The sequence below is a fragment of the Rhipicephalus microplus genome, chromosome 5 (assembly GCF_043290135.1).
Source record: "Rhipicephalus microplus isolate Deutch F79 chromosome 5, USDA_Rmic, whole genome shotgun sequence".
NCBI classification, from domain to species: Eukaryota; Metazoa; Arthropoda; class Arachnida; order Ixodida; family Ixodidae; genus Rhipicephalus; species Rhipicephalus microplus.
Window position 1 is genome coordinate 6,350,013 of NC_134704.1, and position 26,546 is coordinate 6,376,558.

The following is a 26,546-nucleotide window of genomic DNA, read 5'->3' on the forward strand; positions in this document are numbered from 1 at the left end:
TGTGCGATGAACTGTCATAGCCACAGTGAAAATCGTAAGATGGTGCCGCGGGCCAAATTTTCTAACCGCCGCCGACACAGGTGGTTTCCGTGTCGTGAGAATCCGTAACTACTACGTGTGGTAATTGTAATAAAGTCAGGCTTGAGCTTTTTTGGACATATGCTGTATATATTGTGAATTATTGTAGAGCGCCAGCTGCATTTTGTTGTTTGCAATCACTCGGTAATCACATCCTTTACAGAAGGCATGCCCACAAAAATAAGGAAAAAAAAATTATGGTACTACAAAAGATGCACAATTTAATGTGTGCACAATAATGTTAGAAGTGAAATAGATGCGAAATACATGTCTCACCCATGAGTCTACTTACTCGAGCAGCAACTATTAATGGGTTCGGTTCGGTAATATCACCTTAGCGCAAACTATATTTCATGAGTGAGCTCCACAATTTTTGCCGACCTGTGCATACAACACATATAAATTAGCTTATGATGAGTGAAATGCAGTCGGGAATTTTTACTGGAATCGTTCTTATAAAAAATAGGGTGCACTAGCATCTGCGTAAAATCACTGCTCGTAAACATCAGTTGAGCACTCCAGTTTTACTAACACTACAAGAGAAAGAAAAAGAATTTCTATGTGTGTGCAAATTTAGCTACCTCAAATGAATTTGTATGCATGTTTATTACTATCGAGCCTGATTAGGTCAAACATTCTCAACTTCAATGTACCCCTTTCCACAGTTAGCGCAAGGGAGATACCATTATATTCTGGCTCAATGGTGAATGTAGCTCATTAACATTGTAGCTCGTTAACATGAGCCAACCAATCTAGTTTTACTATTATTACTAATTTACTAAAGAGATGTCATTTACGAGGTGTGAACACACTCTGAAACACAATGTTGTAAGTTTGTTTTGAGGAAATTGATGCAATTTGTTTCTCTAGAATATCGTGACGGGGTCATGATAAGGACGAAGGGAGCAGACTGTATGGTCAGATCAAACGGTTTATATGGCCAAATTTGTGGCCACGTGAAAGGAAAATCGGATCACAGCAAGACCCTGGCACTGATAGGGGTGAACAGAGCTTCAACTGTTGATCAACTGACAAGCGCTGAAGCACGTCGCCATTGCTACACGTGCCATCGAATATTATAGCGTTATCGCTAGTGGCCATGTAGATTATATAATAATCTGTGATGTTTGCGAAGTGGGCGTAATCTTAACAAAACGATCTACTACAGTCCTGAAGCTTTTCGAACACTGAAGGCATGTTTTGCGTTGGGAATTACTAACGGTGTATAAAGAGGTTTATTGGGTGAGGCGGGCACATAGCCTCTTGGCATTAGGAACTCTCATCTGCCCCCCTAATGCCAAGAGGCTATGTGCCCGGCTCATATCCATTTCTTCTTCTTCATTTCCACTATGATATTCTTAACCCCCGTTTGTTCCCTGAACCCCTAAAGATTTTTCCCTAACGCTCATTTTTGGTAGCCATGTTTCTTCTCCCTAGCACTTTTCGAGCACCTGATAAAACGCATCCCTCACTCACTTATGCCGGAGGAGGAAGGCGCATCGCATAGCATATTGCCAGCTCAAATATGCGTGGCTAATGTACGTGGCTTCGTAAGTCTTCCAGATAAGGAAGAGGAGGCAGTTGTTGGAACGCAAGTACAATGAAAAAATTTAGGGACTTTAGGTTATACCCATCATTTTCCTATCCATCGCTCTCTATGTCATCCTCAATTTAGGGTGAACCCTTTTTGGAAGCCTCCAGGTTTCTGCTCCATAGGCAAGTAGCGATAAGATGCAGCTGTTATATACCTTCCTCTTGAGAAATAGGGGTAGGATACCATTCATGATTAGAGAATGCTTGCCAAATGTGCTCCGCCCCATCCTTAAACTTCTAGTTATTTCACTCTCATGGTTTGGCTTCGCGGTTACTACCTTTCCAAAGTACTTCACAGCTTCTAGTGCCTTTTCACCTATCCTTAAGCGTTATTTTCTGCCGAGACTGTTGCACATTACTTTAGCTAAATTAATTTTCTGACTTACTGTCCGCTTTCCATGTTCAGTTCAGTAATCATGAGTTATAATTCATCCCCTGAGTTACTGATTGATTAAATAGATCAGCAGCCCTTTTTTATCATTACTGCTGTATTATGCAGTCAAATCTATGAAGGATAACAAAACGTGGCATAGTTGATGTCTCCGTCCGATTTTCCTTGTAATTTTGTATAATATACCCGTATGTATAAATAGTGCAAAATCACATTGTTTTGAAATAATTTTTGAACTAAGAAAAAAATCGAGAAGCATCGACGATTGGTGACAGCTATTTATTATTTTACGAACAGTGCATTTTCCCAAATTCGCAATCATGCTAACAGCGACTCAACCTATACATTGCAAACATTTTTTGTTGTGTAGCACAAATAGAAGTAATGCAGAAATAGCTCATTTGATGCTTTCAAATTCTGAACAACTGAAGTATTTTCTTATTTCTAAAAAAACGCTGTTTTTGATCTCGCTCGTTCTTGTGGCACAATTTGTGCTTCTGTGAATGCCATAGCTTGTTCATATTTACAGCACTGATAGCCCTGTAAGGTGTCGAAGGAGGAAGTAGCTGATGATGGCATCCCACCGCTGCCACCAGTTGTTACGGGTCGGATGGAGGAACGCAGGAGGATACGAAAACAAAGCAGGGTTTATGGGACTATTTACAGATATTTACAGAAAGGAAAAGTTAGTGGTTTCGCAAACCACGAGCGTGGTGGTTGAACGTTACATAGTTCAGAGCGACGTCCAGCACTCTGCGGCGTCGTTTTAAGCACTGTCAGGCTCCTCCTCTCCGAGTCGAACACCAATCACGCACACACAGGTGAGGGGGGCGAGCATGCACGGTCCACGTGAACACTGCACTGTGGTGGCGCCAGCAGGGCTCTTCCTCGTCGTGGGTGTGCCGTTAGTCGAGAGTTCCCACGATCCTGGCCGCATACTTCAAAGGGTCCACCGCACAGCTCGCCCAATCAGCGGGGCGATCTGCGGTGGCCGTCATGGTCGCTTTCAGGAAGACGCCGTCCCTGTTGCCCTCTTTCGTCGTGGCGTCGCGGCGACACGACGTCTCGTCCTCCGGCTAGCACGTACAATGCCTGACGAGCATAGGCAGTCGGCCGGTCGGCTTTGTGATTGGGGATTAAATATTGCAAAACTGCTGGATAATTGCTCTGGCTCCGGTCACAACAGCTTACCGTCGCCAGATGAATCACCGAGGTCATCAGGCACGCTGCTGCTTGAAGGGACGACAAAAGGGTCCGCTTTTGAAGGACGGGAACTCGCCTTTGCTTGCTGCTTGGTCTGGATAATTGCTCAAATATTCGACAGTGTCTGTCAGACTGGGCGCCGAAGGGATTAAGAGCCTCTCCAGTGGACCGGCTTACGCCCCATGGCGTCTGCCCAGATGAATTTCCAGGCCAAACTTAACAGCCCCTTATGTGAATAATTATCCCCTGCATTGGCATTTGTTTAGTAATTTTCGAAGTAATGAATTTCATTGCTCAAACATCAAAAACGCAAGACACCTGGTCAATTTAAAAATCTGTAATAAAAGGCCCCACTCTCAAATTTGCTCACACTTTATTTAAACATTTCTCAGAGGACTGCGTTATCATATTGTCACAATCTTTCTAAAGTTTTGTTATTATCCCGTTACACTAATAATGAAGGAATGATGACAACACCAGGGAACAAAAAGTATCATCACAGAGTAAGGCTCCACGAGATCGGCGCACGAGGGAAACTAATTGCCGCAGTTCAGGAGGCTAGAACTGCGCTGTAGAAATGCTCAAGTCTTCGGACATTGCCGTCAAATACTGTCAAAGTTTTTGTAGAAGGTACTCGAGCATAAGCTCTAGTAGATACCTGTGCTGCCGTTTCCGTGATAGACGCTAAACTATGCCGCAAGCTCCGAAAAGTGACTATGCCTTTTGATATGATGTCCTTGCAAACAGCGAATGGGGACCCGGTTCAGCCTGTAGCCCCTGTACTGTCCGACTGATCATCGCGAATGACCACTACACTGCTGAGTTTATTGCCCTTTCGTCATGCTCACACGACATCATACTTGGATGGGATTTTTTATTGCGCAACCATGCCGTTATTGATTGTGCAAGATCGGAACTTCAACTCTTCCCATTTTGCGACCAACCAACCAGCCGCATTCAGCTCGCCGTACACAAACTCGTCGTGAAAGAAGGCACTGAAATTCCTCCGACAGCAGCTGCGTTGCTCCCAGTGTTTTGTGATGGCATTAGGGACGAAGCTGCATTCTTCGAACCATCAAGCCTCTTCCTTAGTCGAAGATCACTGCTGCCTTATTCAACCCTCTCCATTTCTGAAGGAAACAGTGCTCTTTGCCTCATCGATCCCTTTCCGTATCCCGTCGAACTATTTCAAGGTGAACCTCTTGGACACGTGCAAGTCATTGATAAGGAACAAATTTTGACCATGCCGCCAGATTGTTCCGGTGACCACGACGCCATCAGTGCCCTCAATCCTTCCAATGTACCACCTTCCGAGCTTTTCGATTCATCGATCGCTGACGGACTATCGTCATCTGAACGCTCAGCTTCTTCAGCTGCTCTGCCAGTTCCGTGAATCCTTTGACGTTGCTCAACCTGCCCTTGGCCAAACTCCCAGTTTTTTCACTGCATCGACACAGGTTCCAACGCGCCAGTACGACAACGAACATACCGTGTTTCCACCGCGAAACAAGTTATCACCGAACAGGTTGACGATATGCTCAAGCGTGACGTTAACCAGAGGTCAAAGTTCGGCCTGGTGTTGCATAAGTGTTACTATTTTGCCACTGTCAGTTCGGGGCCAATGGCCTACACTGTGCCCCTTTACGGTTCTGTTTTGCCAGCATCACTATTGCCAGAAGCATGTTACGTACCAGTAATGTAATATGTGACATTTCTGCTCACTTGACGTGAGAAAGTTCCACTACTGTGCTGTTTATGCTGTGGCAACTGAGAAACTAGTTATCCCTATATTTTAGCTACGTCTATTGATTGCTGACTGCGGTAGTCATCATTACAAAAGTATGTGTGCAATATTTACCATGTCTTTGCCCACCTCTGACTGCACCGTTTAGCATGGTTTCACATGGCTTACCGCAGATCTTCGAGTGGTGGTACTTCCGCAAGTATGGAACATCGTTCATCGAGCAGGTGTCCCTCAACCACCTCTCTCCGTGGCTCGGGGGCACTGCTGAGGAGGCCGAGGGGGACCGGCCTCTCGACCGGGGCCCTACGCCTTCTGCGGCCGGCGAGTGCAAGGTGTGGCGCAACCCACTATCGCTGCTGCGAGGAGCCGAGTATTCACGCTTCCTGGCTGCAACCCGCCGTGAGCCGCTCACATTCTACGACATGAACCTCTCAGCACAAGACCATCAGACACTGTTTGCTTGCGAAGCGGATGCGGGACACCCCGATTGTGAAGGTGGGACACAGCATGTGCTAGCTGTTCTTAAAATTCTTCATTGATGTTTGTAAAACTTGCACCCCAGTCATTGCCCATATAATTTGAACTTCCGAAAAAAAAAGTGAGCTGGGCCATGTCTATGGGACCAAAAAAAATTTTTTTAAGCGTCTTTTTTAAGCTCCTTTCTGCGTCTAATTACAAAATACTATCTAAAAAACGGGCGCAACACGTCGCCGGAAACAACACGCGGTTAGGGGTGGCCTGGGGCCTTCCAATGTAGCCACGGGGAGAAAAATTAATGTCCGGCTAGGGGTGAGGGTGATCAGCCAAATGCTGATTTATGGGGAGGCGCAGACAATTGTCCCCAGGCTAGTGTAAGTTAGCGAGACCCCCGAAAATGTACTTTGGATGGAACGGCTTCATGCAAGCCGTTCCGTCATGCAAGACGCTCCGAGCTAATCGTGATTAGCAGGTGGATAGAAGACAACAGCGCGAAACTGCTGAAAGCTAGAAGGGCAGTGAACTAGCGAACCAATTTAAGGAGGAAGGCTACCCTTGATGGGCTACTTTTACATGTATGTATAGATCTGAACGAAATTTTCACAGTTTGTGTATTTAGATGTGCAGATTCTAAAATTGTAATTACTTTTTTGATAGGTCAAGTAGTTTTCAAGATACTCCACAATCAATGTAAAACCTGGATTCTCTGTTCGGAGCCTAATTAGCATCTAAGCAGGAAGCACCAAAACATTGCGACATTGTAGAAACAATGTAGGATGTTTAAGGAGTGCAATATGCTATAAATCAATCTGCTGGGCCAATTTCAACAAGAGCTAGAGGAAATCAATGTTTACACAAAAAAAAGCCGCCTTTCCCTGTCACGCATGTGACCCAATTAAAAAAATGTTTCATCTGTATATTGCCTTCAATATAGCCATATTGCATACTGCATGCATTTATCTTTCTGGCAAAAAAAAGAATTATTCTTATAAATTGAATGGAACAGAAGTTATTCTCCCTACAATTTGGCAAATGTGCCAAAATTTCTGTTTTGAGAAAACGAGGAAAAACCTTTCATAATACGTTTATTGAAAAAATACTAATAAAATGTTATGAAAATGCACCAGGGACATAATTAGGATGCATCCGCTCCTTACGTGTTTTCTTTTACCAGCTTTCTCAGACTTCGGGAGACGCTTGTATATTTGAAGTTGCACTCTGACGACAGTCCTTCTCCCTAGCCCTCAGAGATGTGCCTCTGAATATCATGATGTCCAGCTGCTCTAGAATCGCAGCAAATGCATTAGTGTTGCCCGTGTTGAAGCACAGCATAGCTTCTGCAATAGCAGCTTGCATAGAAAAAAGAGAAGCAAGCTGCTCCTTTGATACAAAACTCGAAATCACAGATTGGAGGCTTTCGTGTGAATTCTGAGTCTTGCCTTGCTGGCATTTTGCCTCACTGCCGCACCACTTGACTCTGAAAAGCGCGCAATTTTTCGCACTGTTGCCGGCACCGACGAAGCATTGTGGTTGTCTCGCGGGTGCGCGCGTCGCAAACTTCACTGGCATCAATCACATCAGCGTCTACCCGCACACGGCCGGAATCAACATAGCGCGCGCTGTCAGGGAGACCCATGTCTACGTGCACTTCACCGTCACCGATATCATTAGTGTGGTCATAATCCACAGAGCGTCCACTATCCGGGGAAGCCATCTCGGACAATATCTTCAGTACATGGGCGGCCAGCTTCAACGCCGCGCACGCACGAGGAACCATCTTCAGTTACGACGGCATTATCAAGACGGCGTTATCAAACAACATCGGCGCTCTCTCCCGCGACACAGTGGCAGCACCATTGGGCTTTTTGCCATTGCCTTTCTTCTGTGAATGGCCAAAATGATGCTGCGATCGGAAATTTTTCGCTCCGTTGGGCATAGAGAGACGCACAAGCACGTTAGGGATACAAGTGACGACACCTTCGCAAGGGCGATACCCTTACAAAATGTCGGCAGACACTGCCAGCGAGTTTTCTTGGCCAATCGGGAAACGCCATTTTGGTCACGTGTGTCAAGCAACCAATGGAATCACGTGCTGCGTGTGATTTTGACTGGTTTTTTTTTTCTTTGCTTTTGCAAGGGGCGCATAGTTGTCTACTGAAAAAGAAAAAAAAAAAGGCTAGAAACGCGACCTTTCAGTGATGGAAGTGCTGCTCGAATTGCTCCAAACTGCTCCAAAAGAGAAATGCTACCTTATGCTGCTCCAAAGTGCAATATTTGCTAGTAACTGCACCAAACCTGCTCCAAAATGGTGTTGGCAAACTGGAAATAGTGAAGTTGAACCATGGGACCATCCCGTGAGCATAAATGAAACCAAAAGCAAGCTGTATACACTATAATCCTAGTATGCTACTCAGTGGCGTAAATCCAGAAAAGTTTCAACGGGTGACACATATCTGGCCATTGTGTCCAGTTCGTATATTTAATATGGGTTGTATTTTTATTTGTATAGGAATTGAACCATGCTTTCAAATAAAATAAAGAAGCATGGGGTCCGAACTCGAGCAACTGCATTGTTCTATTCAGTCTTTTTTTTTTTTTCACCTTTGTTCAATTTCCATATTTCACACAGCTGAGGGGCATTTAACAGAGGTACGCAGTAACATGTAAAGAGCCTTTTAAAATGTTGATTGTGCTATACTTAACTGTTAGCTCAATTATATCACATGCTCAAGCTAAATTCCCAAGGGGCACACTTGCAAGGGCTGTCCTCCCCAGCCTGAATACAGAAAATTCTGGACTCCTTTTACCCTTCCCCGCCCCCATGATTTACACCAATGATGCTGCTATACGGCTTGTATACTAGTTGCATACTAGTTGCATACTAGCATACAGCATGTTTAATAATAAATATAAATATTTATTAGATGCTTAAGTGATGTTTTAGGCTGCAGGAGTCTTTAGTAACATGCTTTGAAAATGCTAATAGCAACCCTAAGCTATCGCATCTTTTTCTGCTCCAAAGACACTTAAGCCTACTCCAAAGTATCATTTTCTGTGCTCCAGAATCTGCTCCAAAAAGCAAAACGTCGCTTCTATGCATGTAGTTCACGTGCCGTCGACGGTTGAAGTATGGCTAATTTACGTTTTAATTTAAAGGTCTGCTTGCGCGCAGTTGCTCTCTTTATGGGTTGGTTATAACTTGAGAAATAAGTGGAATTTTAAAGCCAAACTATGCTGATAGGTGCGCAAGGGCATCGGGAACCGAAAATGATGAGAGAAAAAATTTGATTTTTAGGCCGATTTTTCACTTCTAAGTGCCGTGTCCCCCCTTAAAACTCCTTTGTTAAATATTATCAAAGGTCAACTCATAGTTAGCTTAAATATTAAGGGTGGACGCGGCTTTCGTATCGCCAAAAATGGCAAAAAAAATCGATTTTCTGAAAATTAAGTTTTCAGTTTCTGGAACCCTTTTTCTATCTAATTCCAAAATATCTACTCTGAAAACCGCGCACATGTGCTTCGTAAAATTTGTTTCACCCTCCTAGGTAGCAAAAATATTCTTTGAAATCGCGAAAAAACAGCAATTTTCAAGAAATTACAGCTTTGCGATGGCGCGACCGGGAGCCGGCTTCTTGGGCTTATCGGAAAGAGTACTTCTCTGTGCTCAAATTTTCTGCCTCAGCTGTTTCCTCCTTTCAAAAACAAGCGCACTCAAAGCAGATGATTGAAGGTTGTTTTTAAGGCCGCCGTGTTGCCCCAGCTCGCCTCGCCATTGGCCCGATGCTCACTCCAGGAGATCGTCGTCTGCTGCTTGTTCGTCGCGAGTAGATTGCTGTCGAAAATCGTCACTTCTTGGCGTGCTCACAGTTCAACGATCACTTAGGATATAATTACGCTTTAGTTCAGAACTGTAAGCGCATGCTCGATTAGATTACTACAAGCAGGCACACGGTCTACGAGCGCAGCGCGTCACCAGAGTCGCCTTTAGCCTTAACTTTGCTGACGGCGAGACGAACTTTGCGGGTGAGAATGACACACTCACGGTAATATTGAGTGCTGTCAATAAGCTTTTGTGATGCGATTTAGACAGGCTTGGAGTCGTGCTTGGTATCGCTGCGAGTGTCTATGAATGTCCTGAGACATTGGAATCCTCGTATATTAGCATTTCTACAACCCCTAAAACCTGAAGCTTTTCGGATGACCGCTGTGCTCACACCACGTTCTGTATCGAGACTCGAGCGCATCTGTAGTGCCAGTCCTTGCTTGGTGAAATAAAAATGCCACTTTCTGCAGCCCTTGACGAGATGTCAGACAAGAAGACAACCAACTAGACAACTATTTTGCAGTTAAAAAAATGAAGCAGTGTTGCTAGTCCTCAATAAAAAATCCCATATTGATTTACTTGTTCATCACTAATAACTGCTCTCCTACGTTATTTCGGCGGCCAGAGTGCAGCACCAATTTGTGGTTTGTTGCATCCCATATTGAAATGCACTAGAAGGTTTACAATTAGTTTGGGTTAATATTCTGTGATGTTATACAAACATCTCCAAACATCCATTATTGCATAGAACTTCTTAATTCAAAAGGATTCCTCCTTAGTTCGCTGTTGTGCTTCACACCGTCCCATTTGGCAGTGAGCCTTAAGCTGCTCCAAAGTGCACTTTTGGTTACACCAAAGGTCGTTTTTCCCACCCCAAAACACATTTTTGCTGCTCCAAAAATATGCTCTAAACACAACTCAAGTCAATCACATCACAAGAGCTATTGCACTGTACAGAGAATCAGTCGCAGCGTATCGAGCGAGATAGTCCATTCTTACAACTATCCACTTCTTGCCTGCAGACAATGTCTGAAAAGGCTCTAGGAGATCCCTGCCGACTTGTTGGAATGGGGCATCTGGAGGGTCTATTGGCTGGAGAAGGCCAGCTGGTTTTACGGGTGCAGTTTTATGCTGTTGACATTGACGACAAGTTTTCACGCAAGCTGCACTGATGCTTAGGCCAATGGTACTTCAGGCGAATCCTAGCAAATGCTCACTTATACAGTCGAATCTCGATAATTCAAACTCAAAGGGGCCCTAAAATTTGTTCGAATTGGAATAAGACTGAATTAATGAAAGCTAAATGAACGAAGGGCTCGTCATGCAGTGGCACATGTGCATTTAGCTAAAAACAAGGGGGAAGTTTCACAACACTTACAGTTATTCACAAATTGCAGGACATCCGTCATCGTAATCGGTAATGCATGCCTGCACACGTTTGCCTTGGAGCGAGTCAATGTCGCACGCAGCTTGCAAAGCATTTCTACTTTGGCTTCAGCATTCTCCTAGCAAAATTAGTTGCGCGCGACAATGTCCAGCGCCGACACTCTCTAAAGAGGACGACTACAACAACTGCGTCTCCTCTATGCAGCCGCAGCGTGGCGAGCACTTGACGAGAAAGGAGTAGCGTCTCCACATGGGCAGAAGCAGATCGGCATTTGAGAGAGAACCCACACTCCACAGCAGCTTTCTTTTTCTCTCTCTCTCTTCACGCGTCGTTGATAGGGGAAGGGTCTACGTGGCAAGGCCGGGGAAGCGTGGCACTGGCGCGTCTCAGATTGGCATTCGAGAAAGTGTGAACATTCTACCGCAGCGTTTTCTTTTTCTTCGCTCGCAGCGTTGGGGTGTTAGAGGTGCTACTGCGGAATTGGGTGTGGTGCCGAGAGCATTTTCAGAGTGCGGTATGTTCGAATTAACCGTAGATGACACTTTGGTAGGTGTTGTGCAAACGGAAACATTCAGTTTTGATTTCGGATGCATCCATCAAGGGTCGAAAAAATAGTGGTAGCTTTTGAGTGACTCAAGATAGCTACATAATATTTTTTCTAAGTATTCTTCAATGGATAGGGAGCTCAAAAATATCAAATTCCCAAGACAAATTTTTTTTTCAAAAAAGTGCATTTGAAGGTGACCTACCTTAAATGTGTGCCTGCAGAAAAGAAGGCGTGCTTCACTGCACTATAGTGGTTACACGCGAACAGCACGTCGCATGCTTCTGGCAATGCCAGCGCATCATGATTTACTCATTCTTTGTGTGAATATAAATAAATTTATAAAGGTCACTCTGATGTAAATGTGATGTATGCGAATTTACAACTGGCGGTTCTAAGTGGCGGTTGTATGCGAACTTACAACTGGCGGTTAGCTCTGCGTAATGCACTAGAACTCATCAATTCAGAAGAAAGACCAGGTAAATGGGCTGTGTTTTCTGACTCAAAACCAGCGTTACAGTGCCTGATATCAGTTCTCCGACGCGGATGCCACGACCAGTTGACCTACCAAACCGTGAAACTTCACCACCTTTTAATACAAAAAGGCCACGACATCATCTTTCAGTGGTTACCTGGGCATTGTGGTATAAGCGGCAATGATTCTGCAGATCATGCTGCTCGCACGTCACACAAAGAAGCGAACAGCGTTCCGATTCCGCTTTCAAGAGCGGATGTGGCGAGGCAGATTCGTCAACCAGCCCGCAGTCTCACACTGACTGAGTGGAACACACCAAGCATACGACGTACAAGACTGCACGAGCTCGACCCTTCACTACAACTTCGGCCTCCACCCGGCCTACATCGACGTGCAGCTTCACTTCTCTATCGTCTTTGGCTGGGAGTTGCTTTCACGAAAGCTTATATCATGTTAATCGGAATTACTGACAGTGTGGCATGCGATGTTTGCGGCACCGACGAAAATATCGAACACCTGCTGTGCCATTGTCTTTGATTTGCCTCAGATAGACAAGTACTTGCCAACGCAATGCAGCGACTGGATGATCGACCTCTTTCTGTGCAGGTGCTATTACAGCAACGTCCACATGCCTCAACAGCCCACAAGGCAGTGAAAGCCCTGCTCTGTTTCCTGAAAAAGACAGGCTTGTGTGAACGCCTCTGACATGTGGTAGAGTTGTACACGCTGCAGTGAAATTACTGTCAGTCTCTCCCCCACCTTTTTTTTCTTTTCCCTCCTTCTCGTCTTTCTTGTCCCCTTCCCTAATCCCCCAGTGTAGGGTGGCCAACCGGATGTCTTTCTGGTTAACCTCCCTGCCTTCTCCCTTTTGTTGCTTCCTCCTCCTTCTACAACTGGTAGTTGCTCCAGCAATTCGCAGACTTGCAGTGCTGGCAGAACTTTCTGCCTGTAACGCCCACTTTAAACTCAGCTCCAAAACTTTAATGGTCATGTTTTCCAGCCAAAACACATTGCAATTACACTGCACTGGCCATTACTAAATTCTTTGTACAGTGAGAGCTTGTTAATTCGAACTTCCGTAATTCGAATTTATGGACAATTCGAACTGTAAGTTACGGTCCGGCCAAGCTTCATACAAGCCTATGAATAAAAAGCCCGTTAATTAGAACGCGAGTAGGTTCTGCCGCGGATAATTCGAACTACGTGCCACCGCACCGGCGGCTTGGCTAGTCACTCGATAAGGCGACTGCAGAGTTACGAGACGGCGTGGACAGGGAGCAGAGAGAAAAACGGAGAAACTGGCACGGATGCCAGAGTGCAGAAAATAGTGCCACTTACTCTTCACCCACCCCTCCCCCACAATCTCTTTCTCTTGGCGGCTGCCTGCTCTCCATCCTACGTAACCACCAAGATTTGTTTTTTTTTTTTTTAAGTGTCAGTCTCAGAGCCTTTGAAAATCCTGCGTAGTTGTCGTTAGACGACAGATGGCATGACCAGCACACAGCAAATCGGGTGCGTCGTAGCTTCGCCGAGCCTTCTCTGCAGTCTCTGTCTCGGGCGTGCGTCATACACCTCGGTTGTTGGTGCTGGGAGTAGCTTCCGACTGTCGCGATTCTTTGTGTAGGTGTTAGGCCTCGGCTAACGTTTGTTGCGGTAGCGCCGGTAGTAGCTTCCCGTCTGTCGCAATTCTGCTGCTCCAACTTGATGGCGTGTGCCCGCGGCAAATACCGTGCCAAAACACTTCAGGAGAAAGCCGATACCCTGTGGAAAGTGGACGTCGGACTGTTGCCCAAGCAAGACATCGGGAAAAAGCATAAGATATTGAAAACGACGCTATCTACTTATATAAAAAATAGGACTATTGAAGACGCCTTAGAGACAGAAGTTGCGAGCAAAAAGAGGACGTTGCGGCCCGCAAAGTATCCTGACCTCGAGAAAGCTCTTCTCATTTGAATAAAGGAAATGCGTTCGCAGGACATACCGTTGAATGGCCCAGTTATACTGGCAAAGGCAGCAAACTTCGCCCTGCAGCTAGACTACGACGATTTCGCTGCTTCAGATGGGTGGTTGCACCTTTTTCGCGAGCGCTACGACCTCGTTTCCGTGCTGTGTCGAGTGAAATGAATGCCGTCAACATGGAAACGTGTGAAGGTCGGCGCACCGCAGTGCTTCAAGGCTACATGGAGAAGTATTCTCCGCAAGACATATTTAATGCAGATGAAACTGCCCTATTTTTCAAATTGCTGCCCACCAAAACTATCACGTATAAAGGCAACAAGTGCACGGGAGGGAAAAAAAGTAAAGAACGGATAACTGTGATGTTTGCTGCGAACATGACCGGGACCGAGAAGTTGCCTCTGTTTGTGATAGGCAAATCGAGAAGTCCTCGTTGCTTCAAGACCATCCGGTCTCTCCCATCAGACTACGCGGCCAACAAAAAGGCCTGGATGATGGGGGAATCGTTCGCGCAGTGGCTGGGGAAGCTTGACAATAAGTTCGAACGCTGTGGCCACAAAGTTCTGCTTCTTGTGTACAACTGTTCGGCTCATAAAGTCAACGTTGAGACGAAGGCCATTCAGCTGGCCTTCCTTCCAGCAAACACGACAGCGGTACTGCAGCCCATGGACCAGGATATAATCAGAAATTTAAAATGATTTTATCGGCGTCATATGTTGGAACGAATTATTTTGTGCAATAACTACCAAGTGACTCTCCTAAGTGCACTACACATGCTTGCGCGTGCTTGGGAGCAAGTGACAGCGCTTACGATAGCAAATTGCCTTCGCCACTGTGGCTTCAGCACCGAAGCCCTGCAAGCTGACGAGCCACCAGTGCTCGAACACAGCGTCGCCACCCTCATGGCGGATGTTTTGGAAGACGTCTGCTTTGCAGACTACATCGATGTGGACTCAGGTGCGGTGGTGTGTGGGGCACTCACAAATGGCGACATAATATGTCAGGTGAGAAGTGCAGAACCTGTCGCTGCCAGTGACGATGATGAGGAGGAGGACGAAACACCAGTGCTGCCCTCTGCTGTGGAAGTCATGGCCGGATTGAATGCCACCCTTATTTTCTTAAGTTCTGAAGAAGGCGGAGAAGAGGCCTTTCACCTAATTCGCTTGTTAGAGAAAAAGTGCTGGCTGTCGCCTTCAAGGAAAGAAGGCAGACCGCGATCACAGATTTTTTCAAAAAATGAATAGTTATGCCCTACTCGCAGTGTACTATTGTTGTTCTTCACTTTTGTTAGTTCGAACTTTCGTTAATTCGAACGGAGGTGGCTTCTCCTTGCGGTTCAAAGTAACAAGCTTTTACTCTATTGCCAGAAAGATGGGCAAATGGTCACATCATGACGTGCTGACACTGCGAGGAGCAGTTGACATGCTGCTTGTGTGTCGCTACTGTGTTGCAGTAAAGCACGTCTTTTTCACAGGCTTACTAATTAACTGATTACGAAACCTCTTTTTCTTTTTTCTGGAAGCAGCGGTGCCTCCTGTTCATCTGTGTTCATGGCGAGATTAGGCCCAGCTTTTGCCGGAAAACATAATCCTATAAGCGGAAAATTAGCTAACACAGCAAACGACCACCTCTGACTACTTTCCGTAATTCAAAGTTTCTTGCACCCCAGTTTTCGCATGTCACAGTAATTTGAACACCCACTTTATTCGAAGCTTTTTCACAGTAACAGTGTCTTCAAAATAACGAGGTTTTACTGTATATTGTTAGGCACCTACTTAATTCTTGTGCCGCTTCCTGCTCTTATGAATTCTGCCTCACCAACTGACAAGCCAAACCCGCCAAGCTAAACGCGCCATGCAACGCTGGCTGCATGTGTCACCACACCACGCACTGGAAAAAGAAGGCTAGCGGCTTTTCGAAGGAGCGGCACGCGGCGAGAAGCAACAAGAAGTTGACGAGGTTTTCACTAGCGAGCTCAGGACAACCTTCGTGTATTTTGTTGACCAGCACTAGTTTGCCATAAATAAATAGTTGTTTTAGCTTCTGGCATTGTATTTGTTTGTTACAAACTGGTGGAGGTGCTAAGTATGATTCCAAGGCCATCTCAGGTTAGGGAACATAGCCCAGAACCCAGAAGGTTGGAGCCAGTACAGTTGACTCCCGTACACCAACGCATGAGTCGCCACCTATGAGGTGAGCAGCCAGAGTTTGGTGCCCTCTTCGATTCTTCGAGACCAGTGGAGGCAGTAAGTTCCAGAGCCCCTGCAGTGGCTGCCCAAGCGACTTCATTTCCATCTCATATCATCATAGACCTGCCCCGAATACCAGAGGTCTTTCATAGTGATATTTTCGAGGATTCCGAGGACTGGCTCGACGGGTTCGAACGCGGCGCCAGACTGAACGATTGGGACGAAGACAGGAAACTTCGCTACGTCTATGTGGCACTGCAAGATTCTGTGCGTACTTGGTTCGAAAACCACGAAGCATCCTTATTGTCGTGGGACGATTTTCGAAGAGAGTTTCTTGCTACGTACCCAAACACGGACCGCAAAAAAAAGGCAGAGGCCGCTCTTCAGACGCGAAACCAATGGAAAAACGAGAGCGTCGCCATGTACATTAAAGACATGTCCCGACTGTTCCGGCGGGCCGACCCGAACATGGCTGAGGAAACGAAGTTGCGGCACCTGATGCGTGGAGTGAAGGAGGAGCTTTTTGCAGGCCTGGTGCGTAATCCACCGCACTCTCTTGCTGTAGACGTTGTGGATGTATGTGGACGTTGAGCACCAGACATGGGACAGTATTTTGCCTTATGCTACATTTGCGTACAATACCGCAGTACAAGAAATGACACACTTCACGCCATTTCAACTTGTTTATAGTCGGACGGTCACAACGACCTTAGACACGATGTTACCGGTCAACGATTCGAATGAGAGTGACCAACACATCAGCGACTACATAGAAAGGGCAGAAGAGGCATGGCAATTGGCAAGACATCGTATCATTTTGCAACAAGGCTCCGACGCAAGTCGCTATAATCTGAAGCGGAGAGACGTACAGTACAACCCCGGAGCCAAAGTGTGGGTGTGGACGCCTATACGCGCACCTGGCCTGTTGGAAAAACTGATGCGGTGTTATTTCGGCCCTTACAAAGTACTTCGCCGGTTAGGCACGCTAAACTACGAAGTAATTCCTGAAGGGCAAGTGTGCTCAACCCGACGCAGGAATCGCCCAGAAGTCGTGCATGTAGTACGAATGAAACCGTACTACGAAAGGCATTGAACAAGACAACTGCTAAATGTGCTCAAGCATCAGATCAATACTCCTTTACAAAACTGTTCAACGTCAGCATGCACATCGGGACGATGCGTTTCGGGAGGGGGACTAATGCCGCATGTTGTTAGGCACCTACTTAAGTCTTGCGCCACTTCCTGCTCTTATGAATTCTGCCGCACCAAATGACAAGCCAAACGCGCCAAGCTAAACGCTCCATGCTACACTGGCTGTACGTGTCACCACACCACGTGCTGCAAAAAGAAGGCTGGTGGTTTTTTGAAGGAGCACATACGGCGAGACCCATAAAGAAGACGTTGAGGTTTTTTACTAGCGAGCTCAGGACAACCTTTGTATATTTAGTTGATGGGCACAAGTTTGCCATAAGTAAATAGTTGTTTTAGCTTCCGTCATTGTGTTTGTTCGTTACAATATGTGTTGATGTTGCACATCCATACATATGTTGAAGCTAATTATAGAACCAGTTGTTGGCACTTGCACTACGATGTCAACAGGAACATTTAGCCACACCAGAAGCGATAAGCTGGTATGAAGCACTGGTGCTCGGGTGGATAACAGCACTTCACTGCTACATAAATCAACTTCAGCGCATGACACCTAACTACCGTTCACGTGAGCCCGACGTGACGTCTGCATCAAAGAAGTACATATGTAATATTTATAAAACTGGATAGCCAGGCATTGCAATGGGAATGTTTCACGAACATTAGGGCCTATTTGCGAAGTAGTTCCGATAACCGGCGTGGCTCTGTAGCAGAATGATCTATTGCCACGCAAAATGCTTGGGTTCGCGATTCCTGCTTGGACCAAACCATTCGCTGCCGCGCCCTTGTGCGCCGTACCACAAGTGCGTATCGCTCGTGAAAACAAAGGGGACTCACCGCCACTGCATTGACTCGACAAAATAGTCCACACCTTTGCTCGGTCCCGTGCTGAGCAAGCACGAAGAAAAAAAAATCTCTACGCAAAGGCAAATGCACGTGTATACATTACAGGGTATGGCGCTGATGGAGTGAGCTTAGTAAACGATGCACTGCACGCAAATAGTTTGGGGCGCGCTCAGCTTGACGTACAATGATAACATGCTTCTTGTATAGCCTCGCCAACATGAGGACATCCTCATCCTCAACTATTCAAACTGTAAGTGAAGCGCCAAAATCGAACACTTATACCATCCTGTTTCTGCCTGCGCTTCCTACCGTCAGCATGAAACGCCTTAACAGACAGTCTGTGTCGAGGTCTCTGGAAACGCTCGTGCCAAATGAGATCACGAACATAAGAGTGAACGCCAGAAAGAATATACTAGCTGTGGACGTTTTGCACGCAAGTGCGTTAGGCGTTCTGCGCAGTGTAACTGACTTGGACTGCAACCAGGTGCGCTCTCATGTTCCCTTGGGATGTGATGTAGCAACCGGTGTGATCTACGACATATATGTGGCAATTTCCAATAATGACTTACAATTTCTTGTCAAGTCAACAACTGATACTCCAATTGTTGATGTCACCCGGCTAGGCAAGTCTCGCTGTGTGAAGATTGCGTTTAAGAGCACATCACTCCCCTCTTATGTGAAGGTGGGGTACTTCAGACATGCTGTGCGGCCTTTCATTCCAAAGCCTCTCCAGTGCCGTAAATGCATGAAACTTGGACATGTGAGCAGCGTCTGTGAGAATTCGGTGGTATGCCACCGCTGCGCTGAGCCCCATGAAGCGGATAAATGCGTCGCAACTGTCAAGAAATGCTCTAATTGCAATGGATCCCATGAAGCCACATCGAAGGACTGCCCGCGGATTCAGAAGGAAATTGCCATTTTGAAGGAGATGGTGCGCGATCACTCATCTCATCGAGAAGCCGCAGCTAAAGTCAGAAGGCGTCGTTCACGTCGACGTCGGTCTTCAAGGACGCCCGCTACCTCCTCGACACGTTTGCCAGATCCCTCATCAGTACCACCTCCTTTGCCTCCCAGACCACATGCCATGGGAAAGGCTGTAAAGGACAAAGCCAGTCAGCATACCCTAACTGCGACAGAGTGGCCTGCACTTCAAAGGGAAGCAGCATCAAGCGAACCGAAGGAGTTTCATGACGGCCAGTCCGCGATCCCGGTTCGAGATCTTTCCAACCAAAACAGGCAAGTGACTGCAATCGTGTAATCATTAATTGCCACGATTCGCACGCTACTGAGCAGCATACAATCTCCGTCTGCTAAGAGTGCACTGCAAATACTGGATGCACTGAATCCAGTTCTTGCTAACTTCGTATAAGCACAATGGCTCAACAAAATCTCATCTTCCGCACTCAAGTTAAAAGTGCGTCGATTTTTCAGTGAAATGCCAGAGGCATGAAGTCCCGTATCTCGGACTTTCGCCAATTTGTCTGGGCTAATCAATTCCCTATACTTGTCATATGTGAACCAAACGTATCAACGCCTTATAGATTGTCCGGTTATGAAGCTTTTTGTTCAGCCGCTTGCGAAGAACGTAGCAAAGTAATTATTTACATTCGCACAGACTTGACTTATCTTTCGCACCCAATAAGTTCAAATGACGACAATCAGTACGTGTGTCTTCGTGTAAAAAAGAATGCAGTTTCGTTCACGCTTATTGGTGGATATATATCTCCGTCATCGCGATTTGACTGCGACAGATTAAAAGACATCCTAATGAGGACCGATGGGCCTTGGATCATCACCGGTGACTTCAACGCCCATCACATGCTTTGGGGGAGCACTAGGATGAATGCCAGGGGCCGGAACATTGTTACATTCGCTTCCGATTACGACCTTTCCATTATGAACGATGGTACCCCCACGTATCTGCGGGGTCTCACGTATGGCAGTTGCCTTGACCTGACATTGGTGTCACAGTGCTTCTCTCACAAAGTTAAATGGTTTTGCGATATTGAGACTCATGGGAGTGATCACATACCCACCTACGTGACGATCGATGGTATCATAAAAAATTTCTCTTCCGGTGTTGTAATCATTTGGCACTGACTGGTCGATGTTTACATCGCGTGTTGAGGACGCTTGCCAAGAAGGCCTCGCCTGCAGCCTGGAAAATACCATAGCGGAAGCTATGCAAGCGTCCAAATGTAAATTACCATTTTCGTCTAAAATAACACAGTTTGACATCGAACTAGAAAGATTACGAGCTATACGAAGGCGTGCTGAACGAGGATACAGACGCACAAGATCAATTTACGATCTGAGGGAAGCAAGGCGGCTCCAGAAAAAGATCCAACGACGCATTTACAAGCTGGAGAGCGAACGCTGGAAAGCATTCTGCGAATCTCTAGACCCTCATAAACCGCTGTCATATATCTGAAGAACAGTTCGTGGTCTTCGCTCCTCTCCGCAACAACGGCACCCTTTTAAAGCTTTGGCACTCCATCATGGAAAAACAGAACTCGAGGTGGCTGAAGAATTTTGCACGAGAGTTGCCGGGAATATTATGAACGAAAGCATCGACGCCGTGATCGTTCCTGAGACGCGATTACCAGTAATGGACATTCCATTCACCATGGAAGAACTGGAAGGTGCTTTAGTCGCTTCTAAGCGCATGTCATCGCCAGGTCCTGATGGTATTACTTATAGTGCGTTGGGACACCTTGGACAAAAAGCCAGAAAAGAACTTTTAACATGCTTCAACAACTCCTGGCTCAACGGCAGTGTTCCCCGAGAATGGAAAATAAGTCGATTAATACCACTTTTGAAATCGGGAAAATCACCATTGGACTTGACAGCGTATCGCTCTATTGCCCTCGCAAGCTGCCTCGGAAAAGTGATGGAAAGAATGGTTCTATTTCGTCTCGAGTGGTACTTGGAACGATACACCAAATACCCTTCTTGCATGGCAGGCTTTCGTCGGGGCCGCTCCTCCATCGACTGTGTCCTTGACTTATCGACATTTGTTCAACAAGAAAAAATTCGCAAGCGCATATCAGTGGCACTCTTTCTTGACGTGAAGGGTGCATATGATAATGTAGCTCATGATGCCATCCTCACTTCTCTCGCAGCAATGGGCATTGGTGGACGAATGTTTCATTGGATAAAAGATTATATAACTGGCAGGTGTTTCTTTGTGCAAACGTATGAGGGTACAACTGCTGAACATTACACCTACTGCGGAGTACCTCAGGGAGGTGTTTTAAGCCCCACATTGTTCAATGTTGCCCTCATTGGTCTGGTGAAGGTTCTGCCAAAGTCGGTGTGCCTATCCATATGCGCCGATGATATTTGCCTCTGGAGTGCTGCAGTTACTCGCCCTCAGGTGCGTGCACGAATACAGCGGGCAGCAACCCTCACAACAGCCTACCTTCAGAAACAAGGCCTAACTATATCAACTGTGAAGTGCGCGTTGATGGCGTTTACATGCAAACCAATGACGCCATACCCTGTTTACATCAATGGACAGAGTGTCAAATATGCACGGACGCATCGTTTCCTGGGCATAATAATCGACAGAAGTCTTTCGTGGAGCCCACATTGTGCATACTTGAAGAAGAGACTGCTATCTATTGTGCATATAATGAAATTCATGTGCGGGAAAGCATGGGGAACTTCTGTGGCCTCCATGCTACAGCTGTACAGGGCCCTATTTCTGGGTCTATTGCACTACAGCTTGCCGGTACTGACTAACACTTGCAAATCCAATACTCATTCATTGGAGAGTTTGCAAGGTCAGGCACTGCGTATCTGCCTAGGACTGCCCCGATGCGCTTCTACTTATGCCACAATCATGCTTGCCAAAGACCATCCGGTGAGGACATATAGAGTTGTGGATTGCCTCAGAGCGCACATTCGACATGCTAGCCGTGTCCCCGACTACTACTTGGCCCTTCTACCCTCCAGAAGACCACGTGCTACGTTTTCAGACGTCATAGCCAAGCACCTAAACAGCATTCCATCAGGATATACGCCAGCTGCGAGAATGGCATGTCCTTTGTGGTGCCTCGACCAGCCGCAAGTACGTCTAGAAATTCCGGTAATCAAAAAGAAAAGCAATCACTCCAGAGTAGCATTGAAGCAAGCAACACTCCAATTATTACATGAGTTGTACTTAGACCGAACGCAGATATACACTGATGGGTCCGTCTCGTCCAGCAGCTCATCAGGTGCCGCTGCAATTCCGGCTGCGGCAATGACAATCAAGTTTAAGTTGTTGCATATGACTACATCTACGGCATCAGAGCTTGCTGCTATAAGGGCTGCTTTACAATATCTCGTTCAAGAACGTCCAGAAAAATGGGTCATATTCTGTGATTCGAAGGCAGCGCTTCAGAGTTTGCAGTCTGCCATGCGTAGGAGGAGTCATGACCAATTGGTACAAGAAATAAGACATTGCCATCATGAGGCTCTAGCACGAGGGCATGATATTATATATCAATGGCTGCCTGAACATATCGGTATTACCGGAAATCAATTAGCCGATGATGCAGCCCGCTCAGCCCATGAAGGAACACGTGTAGTCCCGATTCCTCTATCAAGGAATGATGCAGCAAGACAACTTTACCTGCTGGCTCGTGATCTCAAACGCACGTTCTGGGCGTCTACCAGCTTCCAAAGGTGTCAATTTTATGAACTGGATCCTTCGCTCAAGCTAAAGCTACCATCACAACTTTCCCGCTCCGATGCGACGCTGTTATGCCGCCTTTGGTTGGGTGTTGCATTTACAAAGGTGCACTCCTTTCGCATTGGTATGGCAGACACTCCTACATGCGACTACTGCGGAGCTGAAGAGATTATCGAACACGTCCTGTGCAGCTGTGCTTGCTACGACACACAGCGATGCCAGCTCCGGATGGTTTTGAATCAACTTGACCCCGGACCATTTTGTGTGCAGAAGATACTAGGACCTTGGGCACCTGCCTCAGTTGCGCAGAAAGCAACTAAAGCACTGCTAATTTACCTAAAGTCAACAAACCTGAGCGACCGCCTGTAGACTGTGTGTGCTCCCCGAGTGTGCTCGTGATTGTGTGTACCTTCTCATCTCTCTGCAACCTCTTTTCTCCCCTTTATCCCTTCCCCAGTGCAGGGTAGCAAACCGGATGTGCGTCTGGTTAACCTCCCTGCCTTTCCTTGCATCTTTATCTCTCTCTCTCGCCAGTTTTCGCTAATGGATCGCCGTATAAACATAAGCGCACATGTCGAAGCCTGAGGAGTCATCCATCAGCTTTGCCGATACCTCAGCATGTATACTCTCTTCATAGTTCCGGAATGATTTTATGGTAGCAGATATGGTCATGCGAATGCGCTGAAGTGTTTTTCGCCCAATAGCAAGCATAGAAAAGGCCATGCACTTTTGGTAACGTTACAATGGCATCATCTTATATAGTTCTCTATTGCTAGCGGCGGTGCACGTAAAGTGACAGACTTATTAATGCGTAGTTCCTTTGCGTTGCCGACAGCGTCTTTGAAAATCTGTCATATGCGCATCGCGGGCCGGCGGCAACACCTCCTGGAATCAACTCTCCGTTACACCGTTACTACAATCTTGCTGCTTGCCAAAGTGAGTTTACTGCCATCAGCAGCCAGTGCGCCGAAGCTTGTCTTGATACGGCAAAATAGTGCCCTCGCCGTTTGGAGTTGTGGCTCCACACGAGTTGACTGTTGGGCGAGTTGGTGCTTTGACATAGAAACCATCGTAAGGGCACAACTAAACACAAATTCTTCCTGTGTGTTGTGTTTAGTTGTATCCTCATGATAGTTTTGACTTTGTTAACAAAAAGGCGAACCGTATTTACTTGCGTAATGAACGCACTTGCATAATAAATGCACCCCCAACTTTAGTCATCAAAATTTTCTTTTTTTTTTCACGTAATAAATGCACTTCCTACATTCATCCGCTGCAGTCCCGGTAACTGACACTTGGCTCCTCCTTACTGTTGGTTCCTTCCGTTTTTTATTATTATGCCGACCCCCCTCGGCCACCTCGGCTCGTTACCTCTCCCCCTTTGCCTGTTGCCGCGTGCCGTATTGTCTTATCGCGATAGCAATTATATGGACACTCTCCGCTGAATTTTGCCGACGACATCAGCGTTGACGTCTGCATCACGTGCCATATATGTTTGTGTGTCTATATATAAGAAATGCAAGAAAGAAAATAATCGAAGGTCGAACCTCTGTAACGTGACTGCGAGGCATCAACCACTGAGCCACCGAGGAACACGTCCTTTTACGTTCAAAAGGCAAGCTATTTATATCTACCAAATACTGCTAGTGATGGGCATCTCGGGAGGGAACTATCATGTTTTCAGAATTACCAGCAAGATGGCGCAATGAGCATGCGGTGCCAGATCGTCAGGACGCGGCGGCGCGCTCTCATCTCCGACAGGACTTTGCCCCGCAGATAGGAGGCAGGTGGACGCTCACTCACATGCCCTTATCTCTCTGTGGGGAGGATCGTACATCTTGGATGGCTTTGGACATTTGCCAGAACGATTTTGTTGTAGTTACTGGGTGCACAAAGGTCACTGCAATCGTTGCACAGTCTTCGTTTGGGAAAAGAGTGCGCTATCAGACACAGCGAAGTAACTAACAACTGAGATGCTTATTCGTGTTCATCTGTGCCTGTAAGTACGTTTCGTGCGTCATTTGTGCGGGATAAACGCGGGGCACGTTTCGATTTGCTTGCCATTCTGTGCGGGACCTTTCAATTTGTTGCTATCACGTTCATTGCTTCGACATTACGGCAAAGCTGTGACTTTTTTTTTTTTTCTTTCTTTCTGTGCGCAGCAGTTCCCCCATCTTTTTTATCTGTGCGCCACAGCAGGGTTCACGAACAGTGCGAGTGTAGAGATGTCGCAGCTGATAAGCACACCGTGAGCGAAGGTCACGAAACTGTCTGCGTCAACTGGTTGTCGCTTCCTGCACATACGAAACCTTAAGGTTCCACCACGTGCACACGATTTTGTAGCGACGACCGCAGAATTTACTGTCGCAAAGGGTCATTTGTCGCTATTGCGTGGCAGGTTTCTGTGAAACCAGCAAAATCGCTTGTCGACCAGGAAAGATTTCCTCAACTTAGTAGCACCTACGATTCTCGCTTCGCTTGTTCTCCACACGTACAGGAACCTCTCATGTGAAGCGAGGCAGCGGCTGTATTTTGTCCTTGACCTTGTTATCGGGGATTTGTTTTTGAGGCATCGGAGGTAGCTGCTGCGATGTTGCTTATTTGCTACAATGTCAACGGTCGTCGTGCGAGGTTGCCATAAAGTTGGCAAAATGCATCATAGCGCGCACTTCTGGGCACCCCTCAAGATAGCAGCAGATATCACTGTTGCGGTTGAACGATTGCGAGAAAAGACAGCCTCAAAATGCCTTTATGGCGTGAGCAGGCGGCTCGGGGACAGCTTGCAGAAGATAGTGCCATCAACCACTGAAGATGAGTAAAGTGCAACAAGGAAGCTGTTTCCAACAGAATACGCATATGTCAATTACGAAAGGCTAAGCGACCTAACTTTTTCTTGTGTTACCGCATTTTTTGCTTCTCCTGAAATGTTTGATAAAACTTGCCCCGCATAGTAAACGCACCCTCAACTTTGCTCAGATTTTCCAAGAAAACAAGTACGTTCATTATGTGAGTAAGTATGGTATTTGGGGGGTCTTTTATCACACATCAGTAATCGTTTATCTCGCGCGCTTACGCCACATTATCGCTGCGCGCCCGGTATACCTTGGTCACGATCCTACAGTTATCAGCGCAGCACAGCATTCTTGACCGGAAAATGGCGAGCGCAGAGTCCTCGAGAAAGGCAACGGAAGCTAGCGAGATTACGAGTGCTGCTGTTCGGTTGAAAAACGCCTAAGTACTCCTTTTTTATTAGTAGCTTGACCACTGAGGTCTTTCGAGTCAAAACTGATAGTGTGGGAACCAGGATGAATTGTGACCACCTAGCCTGCTTTGATAATCACTTAGGCTTAAGTACACGAGTGTTAACGGTTACACAATCAAACCAGTGTCCTCATACTCACTAGTCATCATGACAGGTATTAAAGCTTTTTTTTTAATACAGTAGACTCTCAGTAAACGGAAATCTGTTAAACGAAACTACTGCTTAAACGGTGCTATTGCCTCTGCAATGCTTGGTTTCTGGCTTTTATTTTGCACTCATGTTCACCTCTCAGTAAACAGACCCCCTGTTATGGAACAAATGGAACATATTTTCTTGGTCCCTCTACGTTCCGTTTACTGAGAGTCCACTATAAAAAAAAAAGATATAAATAGTTTGTTCATCATGTGGATCGAACCCAAGACATCACAGTCACAAGCTCAGCTATTACAGTTTTATGCTTTCTGGCAAATACAGATAGATGGTGGCATTTTGTTTTAAATATCTGTGTTCAATAACTGACTATAACAACTATTGTACTGTTGCCAACATAAATATATGATAGATTGCTTGTGGAAAATCACACTTCTTCATTATTCGATATTCAATTCGTATTAGAAAATTTTCATACTCTCTCACCCCTAGAAATAACCTAATGTATCATTTTACTTCATTTATTTGAAACAGGCCAAATGACTGACATCTTTCACGTGGACCACACAGAAGTATACAGTGCCACTACAATGTATATAAG

At 46.2% G+C, this 26,546-nt stretch overlaps 1 protein-coding gene across 2 annotated transcripts in view; it reads left to right on the top strand.

Moving 5' to 3' along the window:
• Positions 1 to 26,546, top strand: part of LOC119175086 (suppressor of tumorigenicity 7 protein homolog) — an 88,856-nt gene that overhangs the window by 6,574 nt on the left and 55,736 nt on the right. For both annotated transcript variants that reach the window (XM_075894750.1, XM_037426306.2), the window contains one exon: positions 5,183 to 5,504. In XM_075894750.1, the coding sequence (XP_075750865.1) occupies positions 5,183 to 5,504 (322 nt within the window). The remainder of the gene's footprint in view (positions 1 to 5,182; positions 5,505 to 26,546) is intronic.